Source organism: Alosa alosa, chromosome 20 (assembly GCF_017589495.1).
Source record: "Alosa alosa isolate M-15738 ecotype Scorff River chromosome 20, AALO_Geno_1.1, whole genome shotgun sequence".
NCBI lineage: Eukaryota > Metazoa > Chordata > Actinopteri > Clupeiformes > Clupeidae > Alosa > Alosa alosa.
The window spans coordinates 18,504,212-18,531,620 of record NC_063208.1 but is presented as its reverse complement, the minus strand read 5'-3'; the positions used below and the strand labels follow the sequence as shown (position 1 = coordinate 18,531,620).

At 42.0% G+C, this 27,409-nt stretch overlaps 3 protein-coding genes across 5 annotated transcripts; all 3 read left to right on the top strand.

Moving 5' to 3' along the window:
- Window positions 1-240: 240 nt before the first annotated feature.
- On the top strand, window positions 241-12,086 carry clk2a (CDC-like kinase 2a). The gene is made up of 13 exons (XM_048229435.1): window positions 241-552; window positions 2,075-2,292; window positions 2,586-2,856; window positions 3,830-3,920; window positions 7,138-7,204; window positions 7,756-7,872; window positions 8,514-8,710; window positions 8,967-9,061; window positions 9,206-9,335; window positions 9,689-9,771; window positions 9,936-10,015; window positions 10,147-10,237; window positions 10,488-12,086. Exons 2-13 carry the CDS (start codon window positions 2,075-2,077, stop codon window positions 10,674-10,676), a joined length of 1,629 nt encoding a protein of 542 aa, XP_048085392.1. The 5' UTR covers window positions 241-552; the 3' UTR covers window positions 10,677-12,086.
- Window positions 12,087-13,962: 1,876 nt separating this feature from the next.
- On the top strand, window positions 13,963-16,738 carry si:ch211-81a5.8 (uncharacterized protein LOC560648 homolog). The gene is made up of 4 exons (XM_048229921.1): window positions 13,963-15,066; window positions 15,341-15,532; window positions 15,638-15,725; window positions 15,902-16,738. Exons 2-4 carry the CDS (start codon window positions 15,342-15,344, stop codon window positions 16,088-16,090), a joined length of 468 nt encoding a protein of 155 aa, XP_048085878.1. The 5' UTR covers window positions 13,963-15,066; window position 15,341; the 3' UTR covers window positions 16,091-16,738.
- A 248-nt stretch (window positions 16,739-16,986) lies between these two features.
- LOC125285838 (ATPase family AAA domain-containing protein 2-like) lies at window positions 16,987-26,941 on the top strand. Of its 3 annotated transcripts, XM_048230477.1 has the most exons (25): window positions 16,987-17,293; window positions 17,439-17,485; window positions 17,686-17,746; window positions 17,887-17,956; window positions 18,781-18,865; window positions 19,055-19,136; window positions 19,442-19,504; window positions 19,986-20,094; window positions 20,339-20,454; window positions 20,579-20,753; window positions 20,911-20,999; window positions 21,126-21,285; window positions 21,394-21,484; window positions 21,799-22,113; window positions 22,247-22,361; window positions 22,672-22,858; window positions 23,420-23,605; window positions 23,889-24,024; window positions 24,385-24,581; window positions 24,905-25,064; window positions 25,169-25,291; window positions 25,597-25,659; window positions 26,072-26,247; window positions 26,506-26,634; window positions 26,859-26,941. In XM_048230477.1, the coding sequence occupies exons 1-25, from the start codon at window positions 17,286-17,288 to the stop codon at window positions 26,889-26,891; spliced, it is 2,976 nt and encodes a 991-aa protein (XP_048086434.1). In that variant the 5' UTR covers window positions 16,987-17,285; the 3' UTR covers window positions 26,892-26,941. The 3 variants fall into 3 exon arrangements, with proteins under 3 accessions (XP_048086434.1, XP_048086435.1, XP_048086436.1); XM_048230478.1 differs by lacking the exons at window positions 17,686-17,746; window positions 17,887-17,956; XM_048230479.1 differs by lacking the exons at window positions 16,987-17,293; window positions 17,439-17,485; window positions 17,686-17,746; ... (2 more) ...; window positions 19,055-19,136; window positions 19,442-19,504 and adding an exon at window positions 19,827-19,894.
- Window positions 26,942-27,409: the final 468 nt, after the last annotated feature.

Sequence of the window (27,409 nt, the reverse complement as noted above, 5' to 3'; positions counted from 1 at the left end):
TGGAGGTATAGATGCATTCTGTAACAGATGGGAGACCCCATGTTCAGAACTACCTGAAAATTACCTCAAATAAAATTAAGATTTTACTGAAATGTGCATTTATTTGTGAGGTCTCAAATTTGTCTTGTTGGTATAATAGTCTGGAAGCTTAAGAATTGTGTGGTAGGCCTACATAACTCAATGTAAACTAGCCAGGGAAGTAAACCCGGTTTAGGTCTACTTATGAATAGTGGATTGTTTACGTCCGATAAGTGTGCACAGCTGAAGACTGGAGAGAACCCCGTCTCAGGTCTCAAATTTGTGTTTTTGGTATAGTCTGGAAACGTATGGTACTTGAAACCCAGTCTGTGAGGGAAGTAAACCCAGTTTAGGTTTAGGCCTAGCTACTTATGAATAGTGGATTGTTTACGTCCGATAAGCGTGCACAGCTGAAGACAGGGGTGGAGAGAACTCCGTGATCGAATAGCTAGCGGAGACCAAATACGGAGGAGTGAATGAAGAGTCAACACGGATTTCCTGTGGGACAAGCGTACAGGCCTCGCTGCTAAAACGGTATGCCAGAAAATATTGGTTGTAGTATCGACATGTGCCTTACCTGAGTTCGCTGAACCATAGTACGAAGAGAATGTATAACCGATGTTTAAATTTGAGGCCAGAAAATGCAAGCCTGCCATCTTCGAGACAAGATGGCGGTCAGCGTTACCAGTGAATGCAAAGATAGCTAGCTAACGGTAGCTCAATAGCAAGCAAACATTATTCGAAGTCTCGAAAGCTGATAACACTCATTTGACCATTAACCTTAAAAGCTCTAAATTACTGATTGCTGGCAAACTACTGACGAAAATGTAAGATATAAACCGAAACGATTCGATCGGGCATTAGCTAAGCCGTGGTAGCCTACATTTGAAAGCTAGAACTATGCTATAATAATCTATCATAGCTAACGTTACGACTCAAGCTAATACGAGCCTGTCGAAAATAGTCGTACTAGTTATTGAGAGCCAGACATTATTTAAGCCAGCTAGAATCTATGTTGCCTTACTAGCAAACTAAAAGCTAACGTTTTCATTAGGGATAACGTTAGGACTACAAATTAGCTAGCAAAAATAAGACGAAGAGCGGTCTTCGTTTGCAGAGAAATCAGTATCAGCTAACGTTAACGTGAAGGCTTTGGGCATGATGTGCTGGTTACAGCAGGAGGACATAACATTAGCTGGGCAGGTTTTTTTGATAATATTAACGTATAATAACAAATGTTAGTATCGATCTGTTATGTTAACATTATTTGTGGAACATCGTCGAAAGACGTAATGTAAACGCTAATAACCATTTTCTCGTTAAGTAGTCTATTGCTAACGAGTTTAACGCGCCCAGCGAGTTCGTTCTAGCAGGGACAACGCCACCTAGACGCATGTAGACCAATTTAAAGCTAACGATATGTTTATCTTTAGTCGTTTAACATTGACATCACACACGGTTGATATTTTATTATATTACGTTAATCATGTTCGGCATATAAGCCGACTAATTGGTCCGGTATTATCATCTTAGTTTGTGGAACTTTGCTAACGTAAGTGAATGCTAGTTATCAACTTGCAACTTGGATCAGCCTGGGCTGCAACATTTTGGAGTTCGACTGAATAAACTCCCCTAGTACGCACAGCCACTAGCTGGTCCCTTTCTTCTTAAAAATGCATTGTACACACACGAACATGACCAAGTTGATTTTATTTCACAGATACTTGATCTAACCACGAACAACATAACGTTAGCTGTAGCTTTAGTAAAGAGGATTATGAGATGTTCTTCGAACGCATCTGTAAGAGATACCAAATTGCCATTTTATCCTTTTCACTTTTACAGTTAATTTGACAATAACCATCTTGCGCAAACCAAAGATGTAGGCCCTATGTCCATTTTCTCTCACCCAACAGTGGAAATTACTTCATTTTAGCTTGTAGTCATGGCTATCTCTGCAATCTCAAATAATCAAAGTTAAAAACTATACTTCTGTCTTCTGTCCACTATTTCCCCAATGGATTTCATGAAGGTTACCCTCCCATTGTGTTCACAGATGCCACATTCAAGACGATATCCGTCCTCAGACCGGGGCAGCCGGAGCAGTTACCAGGACCGGTATCGGGACCGTGATCGGGACCGTGATCGAGACCGGGAGAGGGACCGCGGGCGAAAGCAAAGGCATCGCCGCTCGCCATCTTTCTCCACCAGCAGCGAAAGGGACAGGAGGGGCCGAGCTCATCGACAGGAGGCAGGCTATGCACGTTCCAGGAGGTACTTCTGTGTGTCCATGTGTGTTTATCTCATGTTTCCTCACTGTATTTTATTGCTTGCACCTCATGACATGTTTTCATGTGTTCCTAAATGCTCATGGCATGTAACATAATTTATCTTGGTTCAGGGAGGTAGTTCAGTTGAGTTAGACCATAGCCCAGTCTCTTATCATAAACAGCGAATGGATTAGTGGTGGTGGTGTTGGTTATGTTTTGTCCAGTGTATGCATCTGTTCATTCACAACTGCAGTTGTGGCAAATTTCTACTAACCACTCCTCCTTTGTCTGCTTCAGCTATGACAACCGCTCTGCAGATCGGAGGCCGTACGATCGGCGCTACTGTGATGGTTACCGGCGGATGGAACACAGTCGAGACCGGGACCGTGACCACGGCGGGGCTTCGGCAGCTGACAGCTACTACGCGCGAGACTTCTCCCCCAGCAGCTACGACTACCGACGGGAGCGTGACCGCAGCGAGCGTGACCAGTCCTATCGCCGCAAGGGCAGCAGGCGTAAGCACAAACGAAGGCGACGTAGAACCAGGTCCTATAGCCCATCGTCCTCGGTGAGTACTGCCCACCCCGAGACGTCCTCATGTACGCCTCTCACTCCTCTTCTCCCCTTCCTCTCTGTCTCTTGTTTCACTCTATCTCTCTCTTCTCCATAACCCTCTCTTCTCCACAGCCCCTGGACTCGGTAAGTAGTGAACTCTTTTCCTTTTGGTTTGGGGTTTTTGTTTTTGTTTGTTTTGTCTTGAATTTTTAGTTTTTATGAAGTCTGCTTGGGGTTAGATGTGATAGTCCAGAGGCAACAATAGGTCCTCTTTAAAGGGGGTTTAACATGCTGGAGTTTACTTTTTAACTCTGGTTCATGTATATTTTTAACTTCAGGCAGCCTGTAAGGGCAAAGAAAGAGTAGCAGACGCAAGCATCTCTCTCTCTTTCGCTGTACCTTTCTTTCTTGCTCTATTCTTCTCTAACCTCTGTCGAGCAGTGATAAGAGAGAGGGTGCTTACCAATGAGTTGGTACATTTTGCCCTTGTCTGAAGTTTTTTTGTTTCTTCAACTGTCACCTTGTTCCATGGCTTTACATAAGTTGATATTGTTCACTGTTCTGGATAGAATCATCCTATTTTTTAAGACTAATCAGTGAATAACTGCTTGTTTTTAGTTCTGCTAAATATGTTATGATGTAGGTTGCTCTTGTGATTTTTGTCAGGATGAGGCTAGGCAGAGGGTTGATGGGGCAGAACACAGGGGACAGAAAGGCAGAAGGGGGCGAAATGTGATCTTTGACTTGTTCCCTTGCACTATATCCCTATCGTTGTATATATCTCCACACGTGGTGTCATACCAAACGCCCTATGATCAACCAAATCTACCTACATCAACAACACCAACTGCGCTGCTCCGCCGCCCTGCTGTCGCCATGGTCACGGCTGCCCCCCCTTCCTCCTCTCTGCCCCTCTCCTCCTCCTCCTCCCCTCTGCGGTCGCGCCGGTGACCTCCGAACACGGGATGGGCTGGTCCCTACTGCAGCGGAGTGACAGCCGGACGCGGGCGGTGTGTGTGAGGGACGACGAGGAGGGTCACCTGATCTGTCGGACTGGCGACGTCCTGCAAGAGAGATGTACACACTGCCACTATTCTACTCCTATCGTAACTTTTCTCCCTATCAGTTCAACCATAGAGCAGAATTTCACAAGGGGAGGATGAAAATGATGATGGTGGTGGTGGTGATCACCATGTCATGGTAGAATGTTCTCTCCAACTAGCCCAAAGCAGGCAGGGAGGGATTGCGTTGAAGATGATGTTTTCTTGTGGGGGGAGTGGGTGGGATTGGGTGGATGTATTTGTAGCTGTGGTCAGTACTGTTTGCAGATACATTTCTTTTTATTTGTTCCTCAAATCCATACATTCAGTATTCAGTTTTTTTTTTTATTTGCTCTTTTTTTATATGTAACTGTCAGGGTTTGTAAATTGTTAGGGCGCGCAGACGTTTCACTAGTGACGGGCCCAGATTAGTGGTTGACTTTGTCACAAGGAACAAAAATTCCTTTACATTAATGAAAGTGTATTGGTATTTTACAGAAGAAGGTTGTTAGTGGATTACACTTAAATTCTGCTTCTCTTCTGCAAAATGTTCTTAGACTAAATAAAGAAGTTATCGAGCAATTCCTGAGCTGGCGAATAAATGTTCCTGATTAATAGAAGGGTCATTCCACGTCAGTTCAACCAGGGCCCACGCACTTAGGTCTCAAAACATTCTGAAAAAATTACCAGGTGTACCTATGTTACCCAGGAGACGCACTGTAAAATTACTCTTATGTAAGATCAATACTTTCCATGATATAGCCAGTTTTACAGGGGGAGGGGGTGTCGATTTTGTCCAGCCTCTTTTTTTTTTCCAAAGTTCACAAAGCCCACAATTAAACTAAACCATGTAGGAGGCTCAAATTTTGCATGGTGGTACATAAATAGGAATAGTATGTAGCAAAATCGTCACGTTTGGTCTGGATAATCCTGCATGGTCATAGCTGTCCCTCAAAGTTGATACAAATTTTATTGGAGTGTTTGGCTGGGCTCTGTTTAAGCCTTCAGAAGACATATTTGTACTCAACATAGGCTCTTGATTTATTTTCCTTACTGAGATAAGTAGAAACACTCACAAAAAGCAATGAACAGAAAATAAATCCCTTCAGGGTCTGAACAGCAGACCTCACAAGTCTGAAAAATCATTTTGGTTATAATTTTCAGAGCACCCAAACACCTTGTGGGAATATACAAAGATTTTTTAAAGATGCTTTTCCTTATTCTCAATGATCCCTTCTTTTTGAAAACACCAATTTGACTTGTCTTATTCAAATCTTTCTTTTTTATTTTCCACCCTGAACATGGGCAAAATGCCCCATTGACTATATGTTTTATATAGTCACCACACTGCCACCTGTGGTTGTATAGAGTAACCTGTGGTAGCTCTATACAAAACATATTTATGTCAATGGTGCATTTTGCCCATGTTCAGGGTGGAAAATGAAAAAGAAAGATTTGCATAAGACAAGTCAAATTGGTGTTTTTAAAAAGAAAAGATCATTGAGAATAAAGAACAAAATATTTAAAAAATGAACCAAAATGATTTGCTGTTCAGACCCTGAAGGGATTTATTTTCTGTTCATTGTTTTTTGTGAGAGTGTTTCTACTTGTCTCAGTAAGGAAAATAAATCAAGAGCCTATGTTGAGTACAAATATGTCTTCTGAAGGCTTAAACAGAGCCCAGCCAAAAACTCCAATAAAATTTGTATCAACTTTGAGGGACAGCTATGACCATGTAGGATTATCCAGACCAAACGTGACGATTTTGTTACATACTATTCCTATTTATGTGCAGTATGCAAAATTTGAGCCTCCTACATGGTTTAGTTCTTGTGCTGTGGGCTTGTGAACTTTGACAAAAAAAAGAGCCAAACAAAATTGACACCCCCCTCCCCCTGTAAAACTGGCTGTATCTTGGAAAGTATTGATCTTACATAAGAGTAATTTTACAGTGTGTCTCCTGGGTAACATAGGTACACCTAGTAATTTTTTCAGAATTTTTTGAGACCTAAGTGCGTGGGCCGTGGTTGAATTGACGTGGAATGACCCAGAAGTAGCATTTTTGGTAGGATATGGAAAATCTTTTTTTTTTTCTTGCAAATAGTGGCTTCTTACCAAATCTAAATCTGATCAGTCCACACAGTAGTGTTACTAAACTTGTTGTTTCGTTCTAATTTCCTGTCTTGTGGTGATCCGGAAAGCAAGAGAGAAAAGAGCAGCCTGTAAAATATGAGGGAGAAGTTTTAGTCAAGCTTCTCACACATTCTAAAAACGTCAAATGTAGCCCGACTAAATGGTAAACCGCTTCACATTCTCTAAGCTAAACCAAATAATGTTTGTGAGGTGGTAGATTTCTTATCTACCATCTTATTGTTGTTAGACTACTTTTAGCACCTTCTTATTGTTGTTAGACTACTTTTAGCACTACTTCAAGTGCACATTCAGTACATCCTGAAGATAAACTGGGTAGGCCTGTAACAAATAATTAGATTTAACTTGTTTATAGTTTTCCCTAATCTGGGCCTAAGCACAGAGGACCATAGTTAAATTGATCAAAGTTCGCTTTTTTTTAGTTGGCGACGGTATTAATTTGCCCCCCGAAACAATATGCGTGTGCGGTTATGTTTCCAGGGGCCATTTGGATTATAGTCCTAATTGATTTGTTGATGAAGGTGTTTTCTCCCTGTAGTGTAATCCTCATTATCCTCTTTCGGCAAGTTTGCAGTGTAATCTTTCTGTTATCGTTTTGTCGCACAGCCATGATTAGCGTGAGGGCGTAAGAGACTGCTGTGTTGATCTTTGAGGGTAGTTGTCTTGACAACTTAATAGGTCCCATTTTTAATGTCGGTGCATAGCTAGTCAAAACAAAACAATGCCAGTTGAAACAAAATCCTATAATGAACAACTGTAGTTGACCAGTGACCTTTTTTAGAGTTTTTTTTCCTATTGGTAGGGTATACATTTATGGTCAAACAGGCATTCTCAAACTGTTATAACCCTTTGTCCTTTTCTGTTAGTGTTTGATAGTACCCTTCTGATTGTCGTATTCTCTTGTCTTTTAAGTGTGTTTGGCAAGTGTAAAACATCCATGAGACGATAGTCATGACAGGGCTGCTAGCTTTTTTTGCTGCCTGCATTTACACTTGAACCTAACTTTGCACACTCATCTAAGGCCTTTACCTTCTTTCCCACTGTCTTTCTATCTCTTCTCTTTTTCTCTCTCTCTTTCCCCATGCTCTCTATTTGTGTCACAGATGAGATTGTCAGCACTTTGGGAGAGGGCACCTTTGGCAGGGTGATGCGCTGTATTGACCATCGCAGGTAAGACCCAGTGATGAATACAGTTGTTTCAAAATATAGAGGAAAAAAACATGCTGAATTTCAGTGTTTTCCTTTACAAGAGAAATGTGACCATAGGTGGTCTTAGCTTTCCTTTTGGTTTAGTTTCTATTTATCAGGTTTTTGTAGCCACTTATCACTTCTCACACACAGCTTTATACATATCTGCCTCATCACATGTTTACTGTACAGATTTGTGAGAGAGCCAAAGTACTCAACGGTGCACAGACAACATTGAAATTATTCAGTAGTGAGTGCAATTACTGTTTATTTACATTTACTCTTGTAAGTACATTACAGAGAGAATCCAATCAATTATCCATGTGTCTTTATATGATTTATTACATTTTCTGAAAATCATGGATTGGTTTGCCTTCCATGGAGGTCCTTGGTGGATTTTTATTAGAATTGAACAGGATTTGGTTGCATTAAATGTGGAAGGGCAGGATTGCATCCCATTGATTACAGCAGGGCATTGGATGAGGGAGGAGGAGATACTAAATCAAAACAAAATGTCCTTTCTGTGTCTGTAGAGGGGGCGCTCACGTGGCACTGAAGATCATCAAGAATGTGGAGAAGTACAGGGAGGCGGCTCGTCTCGAGATCAACGTCCTCGAGAAGATAAACGAGAAGGATCCCGAGAACAAAAAGTACGACTTTGACAAGCACCTTTTTAACTCTGCTTCAACTTCAGTCTGACCAATCAAATGGCTCTTTTGCATAGTTAATTTTAAAGTGGTGATAGCTTTGCAGCATATGCACTAATATATTATTATGTGAAGCGGTATATATTGTACATATCAATGTTGCTTATGTCTGACATACAATACTGAGCAAAAGCTTTCGGTATGTTTGAAGTAATACTTTAAAATGAGGGGGGTATTTAAAAAAAAGTAGATAAGAGAGACAAAATAGATGTGTTGAGGAAAATGTCTAAACATGTGCACTGTACTGTTCTACTGTAACTATTGTACTGTACTATTAACTAAGGTTTATACATTTTTGAGATTTTGCTTAATTTCTTCATCTATGAGGTTAATACACTGGGACAGGGTACACTTGGGAAGGCATTTAGTTTTTTCATTCTTTGATGAAAGCACTAATCTACTTTTGATTCACTGGGCACTGTAGTTAATACATGGTTTTGATTTTTCTTTTTTAATTTGCATTAAAACACTGTCTAGCTGTTTATACACAATGTGGCTAATACACAGGAAATTGTGATGCATTTTTATCCCCCTAATTTCTATTAATTCCTTTCACCCACCTTACCATCCCCCTCTTCCTGCAGCCTATGTGTCCAGATGTTCGACTGGTTCGACTATCATGGCCACATGTGCATCAGCTTTGAGCTGCTGGCCCTCAGCACCTTTGATTTCTTGAAGGAGAATAACTACCTGGCTTACTCAATTAGTCAGGTGCGCCACATGGCCTACCAGATTTGCCTCTCTGTTAAAATGTCCTTTTTACTTATGGGTGGTGTGTTTTGTGTTATGGTGTGTGTGTGTCCCAGTGAGTCAGTGAAACATGTCTTCACATGCAGTAGAGCCAGTTCATTGGTTTAATTACCTTGTCTGTTCTTGTCTATAGTTGAGCGTGTTGTGTAATACAGTTTTTCTCTTTGAGCTAAGGCCTGGTCGTGTCAGACTTTGGGGTCATAGGGCCCACCCATAGTTTGAGAAACACTGGTGTAATGTGTATTTATACCTTTAATTGTTTTTTTTTTACTCTCTTTACCCTGAAGTTCTCCATGAGAACAAGCTTACCCACACAGACCTGAAGCCAGAGAACATTTTGTTTGTCAACTCGGACTTCACCATGACTTATAATGTAGAGAAGGTAAGCCTGCTAGCACTTGAGGATTTGTGCGTTTCAGACATCCATCATGAAACAGGTTAATCTGCATTTGTTGCTCAGAACAGTACCTGTAGCCAGTACTCAGAACAGGGCTAAATATTTATATGGTGTTTGCTTCTTCTTCAGAAACGGGAGGAGAGGACGGTGAAGAGCACAGCGGTGAGGGTGGTGGACTTCGGCAGCGCCACCTTCGACCACGAGCACCACAGCACCATAGTCTCCACAAGACACTACCGTGCCCCAGAGGTCATACTGGGTAAGCCGGAGAGTTTGTGTTGGTGCACATTCTGCGTCACTGCATAAACTGAGGGTGTACTGATTCTGGTCTTTGCATAAGAGTTCTTGTCACTACTTCTGTATAGCCACTAGATGTCGCCCATTACAGAATATGTGCTGCTACAATGGACAGACTTCAGAGACAACTCATTTATGACAGAGACAACAACATTTATGGTTATATGTTCTGCCTTGACAGATTGATCTTGCTCTGCCTCTAAACATTTTTTTGTGTGTGTGTGCGCGCATGTGTGTTTAAATGTCTGGCTGGACCTTGCATGCTTTCGTCACAGATGTAGAAATAGCAGGGTAATTTGTTTGTGTGTTCTGTAGAGTTGGGCTGGAGTCAACCTTGTGACGTCTGGAGCATTGGCTGCATTCTGTTTGAGTACTACCTGGGATTCACCCTCTTTCAGGTATAGTAACAAACATTCTAAGGACACATACACAAGTCCCATTTATTTTACAATTTCAAGATTGTCTGCATTTGAGGGTTGTGTAATTGAGAGATTGATTCTAACTAGTACTTTTTGTGATTTTATTTGCTGATGTATATATTTTCCCCCTCCTCTCACTTCAGACACATGACAATAGAGAACATTTGGCTATGATGGAAAGAATTCTGGGACCAGTGCCTTCCAGGATGATCCGCAAAACCAGGTATAGTAGAAAACGAATACATGCATCGATTTAGCCTTTTTCTTCCCCCAAAGGCTTGCTGATTGACATTAGCTCTGATTGATTTAAGAAATGCTTTGCGTCATCGTGGTATCCCTTTCTGTTCTGAACAGGAAACAGAAGTACTTCTATCATGGCCGTCTTGACTGGGATGAGAACTCTTCAGCTGGCAGATATGTTCGAGAGAACTGCAAACCTCTTCGGGTGAGAAAGTGGTTGATTTTGAATTTAACTGATAAAAATAAAGTGGGGTGGGAAAGGGGGGTAGGTGGGGTGAGTTAGTAAAGGATGGTACTGTTTAAACATATTAGATGGTTCACACATTGGTCAAGGTCTTTGAGAGCTAAAAGTGGACGCTTGTGTTTTTTCAGTACATGTCTACTTGCTGTTTCTTCCATCACTCACTCGTGTCTGTTCCTCCCCCTTCCATGGTTGCTCTTCATTCATGTCTCAGCGGTACCTGTTGTCGGAAGCTGAGGAGCATCACCATTTGTTTGACCTGATGGAGGGCATGCTGGAGTACGAACCCTCCAAGCGCCTGACGCTGGCCGCCGCTCTGCGACACCCATTCTTTACCTCTGTTCCCGCCAGTGACCAAGCCACTTCCAAGAGCTGGGAGGGCAGCCGGGACATCAGCCGGTGACGCCTGTCTCCCCCACCTCCGTCTCCGCCCCACCCACACACCAGCATGCGTGCAGGAACTTAAGGTGGATTTTTTGGTGAATGTTTTTAAAGGTCAAACCGAAGAAGATGTGAAGATTTTGGGGCTACCTTAAGTTTGAATGCTCACATGGAACTGTTGACTATTGAGGGGGAGGTAGGGGTAGGGGATTTATGTTTCCTTTCCTTCCTGTCTGTTTCTTTTCTCCTTCTTTTTATAAGCTGAACCCATAAACTATGACACTTAAAGGTTCAAAGAGATTTGTGGCACTCGCTCAGCTCGAGGCCTTTTCTAGCCATTTGCTTCCACACTAAGAGGAATGTGTTGAAAACCAAATGGCCTAAGCTGTGATTTAGGGTAGAGCTTAAATATGGGAGTAGGTTTTCCTGAACTAGATGAAGGAAACTTTGTCTGAAGTAGGCAGAGTGAGGCAGAGAAGTCCTAGAACCTTCCACCATCCAAAAGCACTCAAATCCAGACTGAGAGAAGTGAGTGGCACGTGGCTGTCGTCCCGCATGCAGCCAGACTTTAGTGTTCCTGTCCCGATTGGTGGAGAGCCATTAAGGAGCAAGATGCCCCCCTCCTTTACCTGTTCTTAGTTCTTCCAAATATCAGTCAAACAGAAATGACTTAACTAATCACTCCAACCTGTCCTATTCAGACTAATAAATACAACTATGTCTGACCTTCCTTCCTATTGTTTGGCTCTGTGTGTATCTTTTGGATGTTTGGATGGGAATATTGACCCAAATAGTTGCCTCCCTTCATTGTCTGACACTGAGGGATGCAGTACTTTGGCAGTGCCTATGGCTGGAAAGTAACTGTTTATTCAGATGGATGGTTGTTGCAAAGCTCACTGAATAAGCATGGTGTGAGTCAACACCATCCCTGGCTCAAATGGGCTTCACAAGCATACTCTAGCAGGATCTTGCAGGTGTGCTGTCAGATGGTGTAACCTAAATGTAATAGGTCATGGGTTTTCTATATGGCACACTGTCTCACGACTACACTCTTGAACAGTGGCACCACAAATTGGCCTCAAGCCAGCTTGGCTGATAACGCCATGCTAGTATGCACACTCAACACACATGATAGCCTTTTGTAGCAGTAGCCCGGTGTGTGGGTGTGTCGTCCCAACAGCCCACACAGCACACATTTACAGTATTTATTTTGGTCAAGCTGAACTGGATGTTTTTTTTCCTGTTGTTTTTTTTTTTTTTTTTTTTTTTTTTTTGTATGCAAAGAACTGTATAAAAGTGTATATAAAATGAATATGTACTTATGTATGGTTGTACGACGGTAGAATAAAGATGTCCCGCTGTAACCTGGGTGTAATGAGAGCACATTGACAGCACTCATCTCCGGTTGCTGCAGGCAAATGTTTCGTTTTTACTCATGTCTCAATTTGAGCTTTATTCAATTAAACAGTTTTATTTCAATCAGTATGACTGAATTGATAGAAATGCTCCTAATGTTTCACAGCCCCAACCTTCATGTATCTTGGGCTTTATTAAACTGTGCCATAAAGCGATCCACTGATAAGAAAAATACCACTACATGTAAGCAGAAATACACTGCAGTGAAGCTCCTGCCTCAATACCTGCACCTGTTTTCTGGGTTCTCCATGATTAACAATAATATTTAGAGATGATTACTGAAAGCTTTTTGCCCCATGTTGATACTGAACCGGGATTGTCATCGAATGCTAAAGATAGATATATAGATAGATACTTTATTGATCTATTGATTTGTTGAGGGGAAATTCAAGAAGTGACAGAATGATGGCAGATATGACACATTCAGTCCTGAGCCAATGATTTCTGTATCTTGCTCTGTTAATTTAGTTTCTGAACCATCTGTTTTGGTGTGCCCTAGTGCCAAATGTCACCGTATGTCCACCGTATGGAAACACGCCCTTGGTGTATATTCCCTCTAGGTTGGGTAGTGCACTCTTGGTGGTACAGTACGTTCAGCTGATCTACTCTCTTTAGGGCTTTACGGTCTGTATCAGTCTGTGTGACCTCAGTTTCGTCTACTGTCTGTTTGTCTTCCGTTGACTCATCCCTCTTCTTGGCTTCTGAGCACCACACAGATACAGTTGAATATGCCAATGGACAGCACATGTTGAAATCACGGATGGCTATTTATAAAGCAGCTTAGTCACGCCAAATCTATATAAGATACTGTCAGTGTAGGCCTAAATGCTTATTAGGGTCATTGAAATGGTAGGCCTATAGATCCATTCCAGAGTTTCATTGGGGGAAATAGTAAATGTTTAGCTCACAGTCAATCTCAGCAAGTCAATTTACTTCACTCATTTTCATCTTAACTTCTGAGAATAATTGAGTGATAAATTAAAATGACCCATAATTCAATTCATTTAAATTCAAATGTATTAGTCACATACAAATATACAGAGTATATGTAGTAAAATGCTTTGTCCACTGTCCATGGCTGTGCAATCTGTAAATAAACAAGAAAATAAATAGAAATATAGCTGCAAGCAGCAATGTGGAGGCCTAACAGTACACTAGCAGGAATGGCCTTGCCATTCCAAGAGCAAGCACTCACAGCCACTTTGATGGCAGTTGCATGAGGTGTTTCCATCATGCTTGTGCTCCTGCTAAAGTAGTCCTAATTCAGTATCTGCATTACCCTGGAAATCCAGAGTTCTCGCGAGAGCTACATTTAAATTTGCTCAGCGAGTGACTGTCAACAAGTAATGATGCCCATTACCTCTGCCCATGAAACCAAGCTGCACCAATCACATCCGTGTATCTGATATAGGCGGGCAAGAGGCGAGCTTAACAAATGACGACAGCGCTGCAACGTCGATGTCTGGAAACATTAGTCATAGTGTTATCCAATTGCGTGCAGTGATATTTTCAAATGCATGCTTGGTGCCGCCCCTCGAGTTGGGCCATTTTCATTACTTGTAGCCAGACCTTTAATCTTTCGGATTGGGTCTGATCCTCCAAGCTACGGATAGCTTGGGAATGGGGATAAAAACTTTTCCACATTCTCTCTGTGTCCCTCAGACAGCGATAACGTTTCCCAGAGCCTAGGGCAGAGAAGAGGCAGTTGTTGGGGTGACTGGGATCTCTGGTGATTTTCTTTACTCTGGACTTTACTCTCCAGGGGTGCGTTTCCCAAAACCATAGTTGCTAACCTGTTACCAACTTAGTTGGTTGGCAATGGGAAATTGCATTGCAACCAACAAAGTTGCTTACTTAGTTAGCAACTGTGGTTTTGGGAAACGCGCCCCTGGTGTATATTCCCTCTAGGTTGGGTAGTGCACTCTTGGTGGTACAGTACGTTCAGCTGATCTACTCTCTTTAGGGCTTTACGGTCTGTATCAGTCTGTGTGACCTCAGTTTCGTCTACTGTCTGTTCTGACTTAGTTTGTCTTTCGTGGACTCATCCCTCTCCTTGGCTTCTGAGCACCACACGGATACAGTTGAATATGCCAATGGACAGCACATGTTGAAATCACGGATGGCTGGTGTTACTATTTATAAAGCAGCTTAGTCACGCCAAATCTATATAAGATACTGTCAGTGTAGGCCTAAATGCTTATTAGGGTCATTGAAATGGTAGGCCTATAGAGCCATTCCAGAGTTTCATTGGAAAAAAATACTTTAGCTCACAGTCAATTTCAACAAGTGAATTTACTTCACTCATTTTCATCTTAACTCCTGAGAATAAATTAGTGATAAATGAACATTACCCATAATTCATAGTCTCCTTAAACTCTTGGTATTTGCACAACATTGCCTTTGTGCATTAATGAAAAAAAAAAATTATATGGGTTTCTGATTTGAACCAAGGAGATCTATGTTTAACTCGAAGTTGTATATTTCTCCCATAACAAGTCAAGACAGATGTGCGGATGAAGTTTGACTAACTGGATTAACTTCTTGCGTCACTGACAGAAGTAACTGACTTCATTCACCCTTTCCACAAGTTTCCACACAACCTGTCACCCTCAGACATCTGGCATGACTTCTCCCATCTGTTCATGTGCTTATGTGTCTCAGCAATATATCCCAACACAACATTGATGAGCCTACTTGTTCTTCTTCCTTTAAAAGAAATCTTGAAACGTAAACTAGAAATGTCCAGCTTCATTGTCCTCTACTGAGGCTGAGGGTCTCAAACTTTGCTTTGCACTGCTTAGTCCCCTGCCAGTTGGCACGTGTTGACGCATGTTTAGCTGTTGTCTCTAATGAGATTGTCTGTATTTAGTCCTCAGCTGTGAGGAGTCACAGGAGGAGACCAGACGTTATAAGACTGTAGGCTATAAAGGCAAGACTTTCAGAAACAAGTCAGCAGAGTGAAGTCAGTCGACAAACGGACTACGTTGGCGAACAAGGTGAAGCCCTTCTCACTTGTGCTTTTGGGTAGAATTGAAGCCATTGAGAAACAGAAATGAGATAATATTGGGATCTTCGTATATTTCAGTAGTTTAATTTCCAACTGAGCCTCATATTATTACTAGAATAATTTATTGAGGAACAGATATAGGCTTATGTGTTTAGGCCTGTATGCTTTCACATCATGACTATTTCAACTCACACCTGCTGTAGATGTAATGGAGGATGATGGATACATTTGGATATATTCTGAACAATTGTATAATTCAACAGGATGGACTCAAAGATGAAGAAGTCTCTGGGTGCTCCCCTAAGGCATTTCACAACCTACGTTACCCATGTGAAAGACAGTCACAGGAGCCGCAGAAGGAGTCTGACTGGTCGCCGAAAGAGCGCCCCTTGCTTGTCTCATACGACGCATGACTCCTGGATCCAAGCCTATCAAAGCGATCTCATCAGAGAGAGGCAAGTTGAAAATACTTCCATATGTTGTTAACAGACTGCACAGAATGTTGGTATGTTGATATATATAATTCCTGGTTTTAACACTTGAATAACTTCCTGTTGTAGAAATCTGAGGAAAACTGAGGTAGCTCAGAAGAATGCCCAGAGAGCAGCCAGAAGAACCTGCTTCCAAAACCATCGCCCCATGTCCATGGTGAGTATGAGCACACAGGCCTACTTTACATGGCTTTACCAGAGAGGGTTAAAGCGGAGCTAGTAATCAAGGATCTTTGGCTTTACCTTTGTGCAAACTTAAATTGGTAGTTACTGTTGTACTTGTGGTGTTAAACAGTGTGCATGCGCACCTCTGTCCCTTGTTAATGTTTTCAGGACTCCAAAAGGCTGAGTTCCACACACAAGACAAATTTTACTCGTGACTTCAACGGAATGGTCCGTTCCAATGTCCCTGGCAGGAGTGAGGACATGTTTGGTGCCTTCCAGGGGCTCAGTCTCAACATGGGAAGTGTTCCAACATCTATGGCAACTCCGCCTAATGCTGAACAGTGCAAGGTCATGTAATCATGTCCTGAACATTGATGTGTTGTCATTTGTACCATCATATTAGAATTTTGACTCATACTATGATTGCACTGATGGAGATCTGTAAAAGATGCAGTACAGTTGTAGGCTAGGCCTAGCCTACTGCTTCAATGGAAACATGCACTTTACAGGAAAGTAGCCACTCTCGCTGTCGGGCCAGTGGCAATGGGCCTACCGGCGGTTGGCGAATTAAGGTGAGAAGAATCCCCGAGAGAAGATGAAATGATGTAAACTTGGGACCTGAAATAAGATGCGCCTACCTCTATGCGCATTGTATATGTCTATGGACTCTTTAGGAGCTATAAAAGCAGGCTAAGATTTTTCTTATGGGAACAGAGGGCTAATTGTTTCATACCATATGATACTATTAATTCACGAGGAAATAGCCTGCAGCTGTATGACTGTATTAGTAGTGGGCCACTTTTAAAACTAATATTATATAATAAATTCTATCTAATTTTTTAAAACTAATATTATGATTTGTTTATCTTATTTGTTTATTATTGTTGATACTCTTTTAAATTGATAGGCTACTCTTATAAAGTCGTGGCCCAAACATCCTTTAATACTTGATTAAAAAAGGAAACATTTTGTATAATTAAAGAGACAAACCAATTTCGTGTTGATTTTTTGTTTGAAAGAAATGTTGATTTTATGTACACCGAATAGGTGTTTGTTTATTAAAATTAAATAATCAGCAAGTCTTATTGTTCTTTTTAAATAAGAAAAAAAGCAAGCAAGAAAGAAAGAAAATCACGTAGCTTGGGCGGTGCAGAAAACACTCGACCAGAGCTGGTAAATAGAATCCCATCTAGAGCGCGCGCAGCATGGAACTGCGTAAAGTGAGATCGAATTGTTTACGTTTGACCATGGAATGCGCTTTGCAGTCAGCGTAGTTAGATGCAGGGGTGTGTAGGCTAGATAGGGGGATATTTTCACAAGATTGAAGAGCTATTTTGGAAAGGTTTTTATTTAGTAATTATAGAAAAGGGGTAGTTTTATACAAATTGCTGCAAAGTGCCATCAATAGCGCAATGGTTGTTTATCCAATAAGTGAGTCTAAGCTACTGCTGTAGATTAAAACTCATTAACGTTAAGCCTAGTTTGGGAAGACATAGTTCTAGGACTAATAAGGCTATTGTATTTTAAATTACTTGAGACACTCCAGCGGGAAATGACACGGTAACGTAATACTTACTTGCACCCCCGACAAACCTGCTAATTAAGCTTTCATCTATTATTCATTTCTTTCATTGAACCTTGATAGATCGGCTAAGTTAGGCTACCCTAATTATAGCACGCTTGTCTTTTTAAATGATGATGTCAGGAATGGAAAGGGTGGCTCTAATGACAGAACCGGGGGAAACAAGCGTGGTAAGTCTATCCAAATGGAAGTGTTTGGATCATAGGCCTACATTTTTTCCCCATTGTTATTATCTAGATTACTGCTGCTTTATAACAAACAGTAGCTTAACGTTCTAGACCTAGGCTTTGCATAGGCCTAGCCTACTGGTTGAAACAAAAACAGTGCACCTTATTTCAATCCATATCGGTGACGTGTCTTTCATTGACAGATGCCCCTACACCTGTTCGTCGTGTCGCTCGGACTCTTGTCAGCCCCATAAAGTTTACCAAGTAAGGGGCTTAAACCCATCAGCTCATTACATAGCAGAAGCTTAACCCTACTGACTAAAATGTAACCTAGGGTAAGGTCAGTCATTTGACAGCTATGTGACTGCCATGCAATATAATTTCTTGCTACACATCTTACATAGCAAGGACAAGGACAGTCTCCAGAGGTTGGAAAAGATCAAGAAAATTCATGACCAGATTAGAGAATCTGAGGTAAGGCCACTCACAATGAAAATGGTGCCTTTAAATGGAGTGGAGTGCCCTACTCTGATCATGATCTTTTGCTTTGTTATGGAGAGGGAAAAGACTGAACTAGACACAGTAGGCTACTGAGGGTGGTAATTCAGTAAAAGGGGTAGAAGTAGTTTTGTGTTGTGAAAATAGACCTAACCATGCATTTACACTTCCCAGAATGACAGAAGTCAGTGGGAACAGTGAGGATAATATTTTAGCATTTGTCATTCCTGCAAGGTTCATTGAATGCTTTGTTGTGGTTGAGATTAGTAGCCTATATGCTTAGTTTAAGATGTTCATGTCATTCTTTTTTAAATGTAAAAGAGACCACATGTAAAAAAAATACTGTTGTAAGGTTATTAAAACACAATGGACAGAAATACACATTGCACCCCCATGGAGAATGTGCCCAATTGTCATTTTTCAACTGGCCATGTTTGGCTGCTCCATAGCTTATCAGCTCTGTGTTGTAGGTGGAGTACCCATCATTTGCTCTCCACCCTTTCCCTATCAATGCTGATTGTGTTGCCAATTCAACACTGAACTCATATTATTGCCTATGTTGTTATCATAGATGAAACAAGTAAAACAGCTGTATAGCTGAACAGCCACTCAACCAAGAATCCACATAAATATGCGCTAACAACCACTTTTAAGACTATTTTTGTTTTGTTTTGATGTAAAGCTTGCAATTCCTGAAACTGAAATGACCAAAAAGAGAAAAGGAAATTAATTCCATGTTAAGTAAACAAGTTAAGTATTTCTATTTCTATTTTTCATATCTATGTTTATATTTTCGTAAGTCTGAGACCTCTCATGATGAAAGTGATGATTATGATGAGGAGGAAGATGGAGTTCAGAACAACACACCTGCTCATTATCTGGACGGTATGTAGCTGTCCCTGATTCAGTACATCTTTGTTTTGTAAAGTGTTCTGAGAAGTAGGCCTATCTTCCGTACTATGTCAATAATATGGTCGAGTGATATTGATATCATCAGACCATGTCATCTCATTATTTGGCACATTGAAAGCTCATAGGACTCCCTGTAGTTTGACCGACTGTTTGTACCCACAGGTGCTGGACGGAGGATGGGAAGTTACCGAGTGGCTGCTGCAGTCCCCAGGAGCATCAACACCACCAGCAGAAGGATTGGCAGGTCTTTGTCTCTCACACATACAGTACTTTCTGTGTCTCTCACACACAAACACTCTGTACACCAACACTGTCTTTACAACAGCTATAGTGTCAGCTATGCAGTAAAATAAACAAGGTTTAAGATAAAGAAGGTTTAAGAAGTTATAAATTATGGTATTGGTATGATAAAATATGGTATCATTTTCACTATTATGGTTGTAGGAATAATGCAACATATCAGTAAGACATTATGTTTTCAAAAGATGCATATAAAATGTATTTTGAATCCGACCAAAAATAACTAATCTAGTCTTTTGCCTAATTTAGAAATCAGCATAAGCGCCCAGCAGGAAATGATTCTTCCTCTTCTGATGAAGACGACATGGACAGGTCTGTATTTAGATAGACATTAAGTCAGTGTCAGATTTCAACTGCCCAACTTTGACCAAGACCAGAGGCAGGTTTGTTCCTTTGATAATACTGAATTGTAGCATTGTGTTCCTCTCTGCATTCATATATAATCTATGTATTTTTCCCCCTTTGTGTGATACATATAAAAAGTGTTTTCTCCCCATTTTACTAATGATAAAAGAATTCACCTCACTGTCTACAAAATACCAATGCTAAATTGTGGTTACTTAGGTGAAAGTTCAGAAGTATCTTTATGACATCAGGAATACATAAATGATGTCATAAAGGATAAATAGTGAAACCTACCTGCATTAAATGAACAAGGCCTCATTGCCTCTGTACCAACATAGATTAACTTAAGGGCTGCTGGTAAGATGTGTTAAGTTTTAAGAGGGTGGAGTAAGGTTTTTTTTTAACAAGGTGTATTAATTGTCTTGCTTTTCTTTGTGGTTCAAATTAGGTGCCTTCCCTTAAATTTTAGAAAGGAGGACCTTGCAGGACTCCCTAAAGACAGGATGAAGCCAGGAGCAAGCCTGGCTGATGTGGACCCGGTCCAAGTCGACCAATCAGTAAGTGTGGCTGTATCTGACCGAGTACAGGTTCTGAATCTGTTACTGACTATGATGAGTATCAAATCCACACCAATCTAGAATGTGGAAAGGTTTCATATCATGCTTTATTTAGAGCAGTTATCTTTGATCACTTGTGGTAGGATACCTCCTCGTTCCCTACAGATATTTGTACATGCACATGTTTATATGTTATGCTTATCTACATGTTTTGGAGCAAACAAATAACAATCTCTATGAACAGATTGGCTTTGATGCTGTTGGAGGTCTGACCAGCCATATCGCAGCTCTGAAGGAGATGGTGGTTTTCCCTCTTCTGTACCCAGAGGTGTTTGATAAATTCAAGATTGAATCTCCAAAGTAAGAGTCTTGTGCATGATCTTCTATGCCCTGTTCACCAAAAAAGAACCCAGCTTGCCATCATTCCATGTAGCGATCATTTCCAGTGATTTTCATCTACTTGCTATGTTTTTTCGGTTGTCAGGGGCTGCTTGTTCTATGGCCCACCTGGGACAGGGAAGACTCTGGTGGCTCGTGCCCTGGCCAATGAGTGTAGCCATGGGGACAGACGGGTGGCCTTCTTCATGCGCAAGGGAGCGGACTGCCTGAGCAAATGGGTGGGCGAGTCTGAGAGACATCTGCGGCTTCTTTTTGACCAGGTCAGTCCTTATCTTACTGCTCACATGCAAAACAAGACAACCAGGGGAGGGCTATAGTTCATCATTTGCCAGATAGTTGTTAATGTTGCCACTCACACTATGTTAGTAGCCTGCTTGCTCTGACAGTTAAGGTGACATCTTTTGAATACATTTGCAGGCTTACCAGATGAGACCATCGATCATATTTTTTGATGAGATTGATGGACTGGCCCCCGTCCGATCCAGCCGACAGGACCAGATACACAGGTGAGATTGTCCAGTCTTAATAGGGTCCTGAAACACCTCTCATCAGGTTAGGTCAGGTCAGGTCAATTCACATTATACATTTAAATAAAAGCAATTGTGTTTTATTTCTCTCACTCCCCACCTCAGCTCCATCGTGTCCACTCTACTGGCCTTGATGGATGGGTTGGACAGTAGGGGAGAGGTTGTGGTCATCGGTGCCACCAACAGGCTGGATGCCATCGACCCGGCACTGAGGAGACCAGGCCGATTCGACAGGGAGTTTCTTTTTGGTCTGCCGGACAGAGAGGTAATCCATATAGTCATGCTATTAGCCAGGTTTCATGATGAAACGGAATGTTTGAATGCTTGCTTGTGTTTATGTTCATTCTCTTCTGATTAATGCGTTTCAATGCAGGCTCGCAAGGATATCCTGAAGATTTACACAAAACAGTGGAAACCCACACCGTCTGATGCGTTCCTTGAGGAGCTCGCTGACAAGTGTGTTGGTAAGAATTTCATTTGCAGATGCATCAAGACTTTTAATTCTTTAAGTTCAAAATAACACAGTGTTAAAGGCTGAGCCGCACAGAATGTAAACAAAACAAACTCTGCATCATCCACACAAATGTCAAAGTAAAAGTCCTACCCTGTTATACTTGTGCACTTAACAAGTTCACTAGTCTTTATCTGGCTGAGTTGGCATAATTAGAATAAGCTGGTTTAGTCAATGGTTGGGAAAAATACTTTGTGGTAGGACTTTTACTTTCTGAAGCCGAGTTGTCCACCTCTGGAAATGGTTGGCATGTGCTCTGTATGCCAGGTTACTGTGGTGCCGACATCAAGGCCGTGTGTGTCGAGGCGGCCCTGTGTGCCCTGCGCCGCCGCTACCCGCAGATCTACCACTCCTCAGAGAAGCTTGTGCTCGACATCTCCTCCATTACCATCAGCAGCTGCGACTTCGTGGCAGCCATGCGCAAGCTGGTGCCTGCGTCGCAGCGCTCCATGACGTCACCGGGGAAGGCGCTCACCCCCACCGTGCAGCCGCTGTTGGCCTCGGCGCTCAGTGACGTCCTGGAGACACTGCAGATGCTGTTCCCCCACACGGAGCAAGGACTCAAGAAGAAGAAGGATGCAGGTCAGAGACATTTATATTTTACATGTATGAGCTATTCACATTTCTTAAGTTCTTAGCGTTATTGCTATTTATTGTTGTGATTTTTGTTTGTTTTTTTCTTTACTTCACTGTTTTGTTTTCATATTTTGTTCAGATCTCACCACTGCCATCCTAGATGATGATCTACTGTATGCGGATGATGAGGGAACCTCCAGTGGAGCCATCTACAGGAAGACCCCAGACAAGGGCAGTTTCCTCCAGACTATGAGGTGAGATCGATGATCTCCCTTGCCCTCTTTGCCCCATTCTATAGACCCTTTCAACAATTAAAAACAAAAGGGCCCCAATCTACTTCCTCTGCATTGAGATAACATATGGAATGTTAAAAAGGAAGTCTTGTGGGGCCAACTATGATGCTGATAATGGAACTCTCTTGAAAGGGTCCATACATAGGAACCTCTGGTCATTCATCATTCCGATGTGGCTGCAACAGTTCATTCTGAGCGGTCGGCCCTTTTTTCTCCCCCAGTGTAGTGCCTCACTAGCTCCCCTCTCCTCCATCTTTCCATTGTTTTCCAGGAGTGCAGCGCTCCACCCCACCTCTCACCGGCCGCGGCTGCTTCTGTCGGGCCGCCCCGGCTCAGGGCAGACCACCCACCTGTCCCCTTCCGTGCTCCACGCCCTGGAGAAGTTCACCGTCTACACGCTGGACATGGCCTCTCTGTTCGGGGACTGCACCACGTCTGCGGAGCAGGCCTGCTGTCAGGTAGGGCACAGAGAGATCATATCATGTCATATCATACCATACCATACCATACCATACCATACCATACCATATCATATCATATCATATCATATCATGTCATGTCATGTCATATCATATCATATCATGTCATACCATACCATACCATACCATACCATACCATACCATACCATCATGTCATATCATATGTCATATCATATCATACCATGTCATGTCATGTCATGTCATACCATACCATACCATATCATATCATATCATATCATATCATCTGGCCAAATCTGGAAGTGAGATCATTGTGATTTTGAGACAATATCATCTCTCAGTCTGTTTATTTCTCTCTTTCTCCCCCCCTAGTTCTGTCTGTCCTCTCTCTCCTCTCTCTCTCTCTCTCTCTCTCTCTCTCTAAGACACACTGAAGGAAGGTTTTACATCACTTTTTTTGTATAGCAAAAGAGGATTCTGTTAGGGAGCCTGAAACGCGAATAGAGGTCTATGTGTATTTGTCTTCAGAATTCTAGTTATTGAACGGCAGTATGTTTTCTGTTTTTGTCTGTGATATTCTAGATATTCTGTGAGGCCAAGAGAACGGTCCCCAGCATCCTGTACATGCCCCTGATCGAGCAGTGCTGGGACACGGTTAGCTCCGTGTTCAGGACCACCTTCCTCAGCCTCCTGCAGAACATCCCTCCGTTCTCCCCCATTCTGCTGCTCGCCACAACCAACCTGCCCCACAACAAACTGGACACACAGGTGAGGAGCAGGTTTTTGACATCATCAATAACTATTTCCCAGTTGCAACCAATGCTGTAAGAAATAACAAGTGCTGCTAATAAATTGTACACACCAATAGGATGGCTTCCAAAGTAATTATAACTTGACTGACTGACCTTTCCAAAGCGACTCGGACTTGCAACTGCAATGGTTATGACATCTGTTGGATGAAAAGTAAGGCAATTGTTCCTCTGAATGTTTGTGTGTGTGTGTGTGTGTGTGTGTGTGTGTGTGTGTGTGTGTGTGTGTGTGTGTGTATTAGGTTCAGCAGCTGTTTAAGGAGGAGCTTGGAGAGGTGTACTGCTTAAGCCCTCCTTCCTCACAGGAGAGGAGGAAGTTCTTCGAGGACCTCATCCTCTGTCAGGCTGCCAAAGCCCCCGCGGCTAAGAGAGAAGCTCGTAAGTACCACATCTCCAGCAGTGCTCTGTGAAGTTTGGGACTTCACAACGGGTGCATGGATGGTAGATGTTCTTTTTTGTGATCAAAGTGCTGCCTTCTTTTTAAATGTAAGTTGTATTTTAGCAGACACTTATACCCAAAGTGACAAGGACTCGCAGCAATGCTGCCTGTTTCTCCAGCAGGCCACCATACTTTACACTAGTTTACATTACTTAGATGTGTGTTACTATGTTAGTGTATGAGAAAGGATAGTGAGTGTGAAAGATTGGTTAGAGAGTGCCCTGTATGTGTTGGCGAGAGGGCCTGTCTTTGCGTGGCGTCCCCGTGTGACTGCCCTCTTCTCCGCACCCCGTGTCCAGTCCTGCAGGCGATCGAGGTTCTGCCCATAGCGCCGCCGCCTCCGCCCCGGCAGATGTCCGAAAAGGAGCGTCAGCGTCTGGAGCAGCAAGAGGAGGACACTCTCCGAGAGCTCCGCCTCTTTCTGCGCAGCGTCAATGACCGCCTCATGCAGGACCGGCGCTTCAAGGCCTTCACCAAACCTGTGGACAAAGAACAGGTCAGTGTTGTCAACAGCAGTCATCATCCCTTACATTGTGTGCCTGTGTCTTTTAATGGACTTCTATCACAGTGGAACCTCTCTAGAGAGTTACATCAAAGATAAGAATGACAAACTATAAAAACTGTAATTTAAATTACCTCTGTCTTTTAAGTAGTCTTTAAAAGATGACATACAGTATTTTATTAAAAGGCCATTTGATTCAACAAATATTTTCACTTGAGAGGAGATACTAGAGATAGATGGATACTGTGAGCAATAGAGTTTTAATATAGACACTGCTGTGTCATCTGTATCATTCAATCCAATCCCTGTGTCCACAGGTGCCAGACTATCACTCTGTTGTTAAACAGCCCATGGACCTTTCCACCGCACTCTCCAAGATCGATCAGCAGAAGTACACCACCGTCAGAGAATACCTGCATGATATTGACCTGATATGGAAGAACGCCCTTGAATACAATCCAGAAGATGACCCCTACGGTACACTTCCAACTGCCTCTTACCCACCATATGTACACATCATATAGAACATCATGTTTGTAAAGTGTGATGATTTAATGTATATCACTGGGGGTGTGTCTCAGATCGTCAGATCCGTCACCGGGCCTGTGCCCTGAAGGACACGGTCCACGCCATCATCAAATACGAGCTGGAGAAGGACTTTGAAAGGACCTGTGAGCAAATCAAAGAAGCACGTGAAAAGAGAGGTTAGCTAGTCACCCCATGACCACTGTCTGGTTCGATAAGACAGCAGCATGCAGTCTTTAACACCTGCACTTTTCTGAAACATTGTTTTTTGATTTAAAGGTCCATCTGTCCTATTACGCAACTACATGTGTTAGTATCATGTCAATTGGCTTATTTCTTTGAAGCCTGTGACTTGAGCACCCAGCACTTTCTTAGCTTGTCCTCACTACATTGGTCCATACTTTTCATTTATTTATTTTTTTATTGTGTTATCGTATCACAATTGACATTGGACTTTTTCTGTCTCCACCCCCCTACCATAAAGGTCATGGCAGAGTGCCAAATAACCAGGATAACTTTGCAGTGCCCAACAGCCCAAAGGCCAAACGTAAGTTATCACTCTAGTTCTTGTAGGCTATACATACAATTTGCAGATATTGATTCTGCATCCCTCTTTAGACATAAACTGATGTTAAGGCATGTCATAAATCATTTTGAAGAATCATTGCACAGGGTTTCTACCCCTGGTCTATCTCCAGGTTTGAATTGAATCGGACTAAATCATAAGGGCTGAGCTACACCAGGCCCGTAACTGAAGCGTTCCGTTCGCGTTGCGTCTGCTGCAACAATTAGCTTTCACTATAATCAATGGAAGTAGCTACACCAGACGTGATAGCGGCGCGTACGTTCGAAAAAATAGACCATTCATCTAAAATGGATTTTATGCGTCGCGAACGGAACGCTTCAGTTACGCGCCTGGTGTAGCTTCGCTGTAATAATAATGACTGTCTGTGCTCCAGAGAAGAGAAAGATGAAAGGTGAGCTTGAGGAGCCAGAGGTGGGGAAGCGGGGCAGGATGACGCGCACCACCAAAACCCTGCTGGCGCAGCAACACCAGCTCATCGACGTGGACAAAGCTCTGGAGTTCCTCGCCAAGAAAACTCCACAGCTGGTGGTGAATCACGATGGCCTCAAGGTGAATCATCCCCCTCTGGGAAGGTGTACAGCAATGCAGGAATACTGTGTTGTTGCTGTTCTAGGCTTTTCACAGTAATGATGTTGCAGGATTGTTTAGTTTATGAAAAAACATTTATGTGTTTGAGAGTAATGGAAAAAGTGTTAGATGTTAGAACAGAGTTAGATGCAGTCACTTTCAGTAAGAAGTGTTTTTTCTTTTTTATTACTATTAGATTGATTCAGAAAATTGTTTCACTGTTGTACATTTTTTCTGTAGGACTTACTAAAATCTGTCGTTATGAAGACTGAGGGATTCGAAGTCTTTCAGCTTGAGAAGGTGTACGCCCTTCTGAGTCAGTGTATCTACAGGCACCGCAAAGAGTATAACAAAACTGAACTCATCAAGGTGTGTGCCTGGTCTGAGTGGTTCTGGTCAGAGTTGATGTTTGTTTGTGTGGCAGTGTATGTTCTTTTTTTACGTATTCATTCTTAAACATTATGAAGGCATTTGTATATATGTAAAATATGAAATGTGTGTAGCTACACAATACTTGTAGAATTTGGAGATTTCTAGACAAACACAGATGATACATATTTTAAATAATTTAGATTTTTTCCCCTCTCTTCCAGGAAATGAAAAGAGAAATTGAAAGTCTTTCATGACATATTGTGTTTTCTCATTTGGCCTAATAAAATATACAGCATATGACAGATGGGATTTGTCAGTGTTTTGATGTGTTTGTAAGCCTAGAGTTGTTAAAAATGCATTCTGTGTTTCAGTTTTGTTGCGGTTGTTGATATTTATTAATTTTTTAACAGCCAATCAAATTACACCCCTCCCTACCATGTTTCTGAAGCACTGGGATTGATAATGGTTCAGTCTGAGCCATTATGTTTGTTGTCTATTGACAGAACAATGGTTGTGTGCATTTTTTTATGCGTGATTACCGAACATATTACTAGACTAGAAGACCATGAGGAGAAATTTGCTGAATTTGACAAGAGCACTATGGGATTATAATAGCAGAGTGTAGGCCCACCACTTAGCTGGTCCAGCAAATTGTTTGACAGGTTTGAACAGTCACTAGGTGGAGCAATACACCCTGCTTTATTCAGAAGTACCACGTTAATTCATCAACAAAAATGCATTTACTTAAATCTGCATTATGCATCATCAATGT

Bases quoted from the DNA above. Each gene is read 5' to 3' on its own strand.
- LOC125285838 (XM_048230477.1), top strand. The intron at 21,485-21,798 runs GTAAGAATTTCA...TCTGTATGCCAG, and splicing joins GCTCGCTGACAAGTGTGTTG to GTTACTGTGGTGCCGACATC. The intron at 22,859-23,419 runs GTAGGGCACAGA...GTGATATTCTAG, and splicing joins CGGAGCAGGCCTGCTGTCAG to ATATTCTGTGAGGCCAAGAG.
- clk2a (XM_048229435.1), top strand. From the start codon at position 2,075: ATGCCACATTCAAGACGATATCCGTCCTCAGACCGGGGCAGCCGGAGC. The intron at 2,857-3,829 runs GTGAGTACTGCC...TCCCTACTGCAG, and splicing joins CCTATAGCCCATCGTCCTCG to CGGAGTGACAGCCGGACGCG. The intron at 3,921-7,137 runs GTACACACTGCC...TTTGTGTCACAG, and splicing joins CGACGTCCTGCAAGAGAGAT to ATGAGATTGTCAGCACTTTG.
- si:ch211-81a5.8 (XM_048229921.1), top strand. From the start codon at position 15,342: ATGGACTCAAAGATGAAGAAGTCTCTGGGTGCTCCCCTAAGGCATTTC. The intron at 15,533-15,637 runs GCAAGTTGAAAA...TTCCTGTTGTAG, and splicing joins AGCGATCTCATCAGAGAGAG to AAATCTGAGGAAAACTGAGG. The intron at 15,726-15,901 runs GTGAGTATGAGC...TAATGTTTTCAG, and splicing joins ACCATCGCCCCATGTCCATG to GACTCCAAAAGGCTGAGTTC.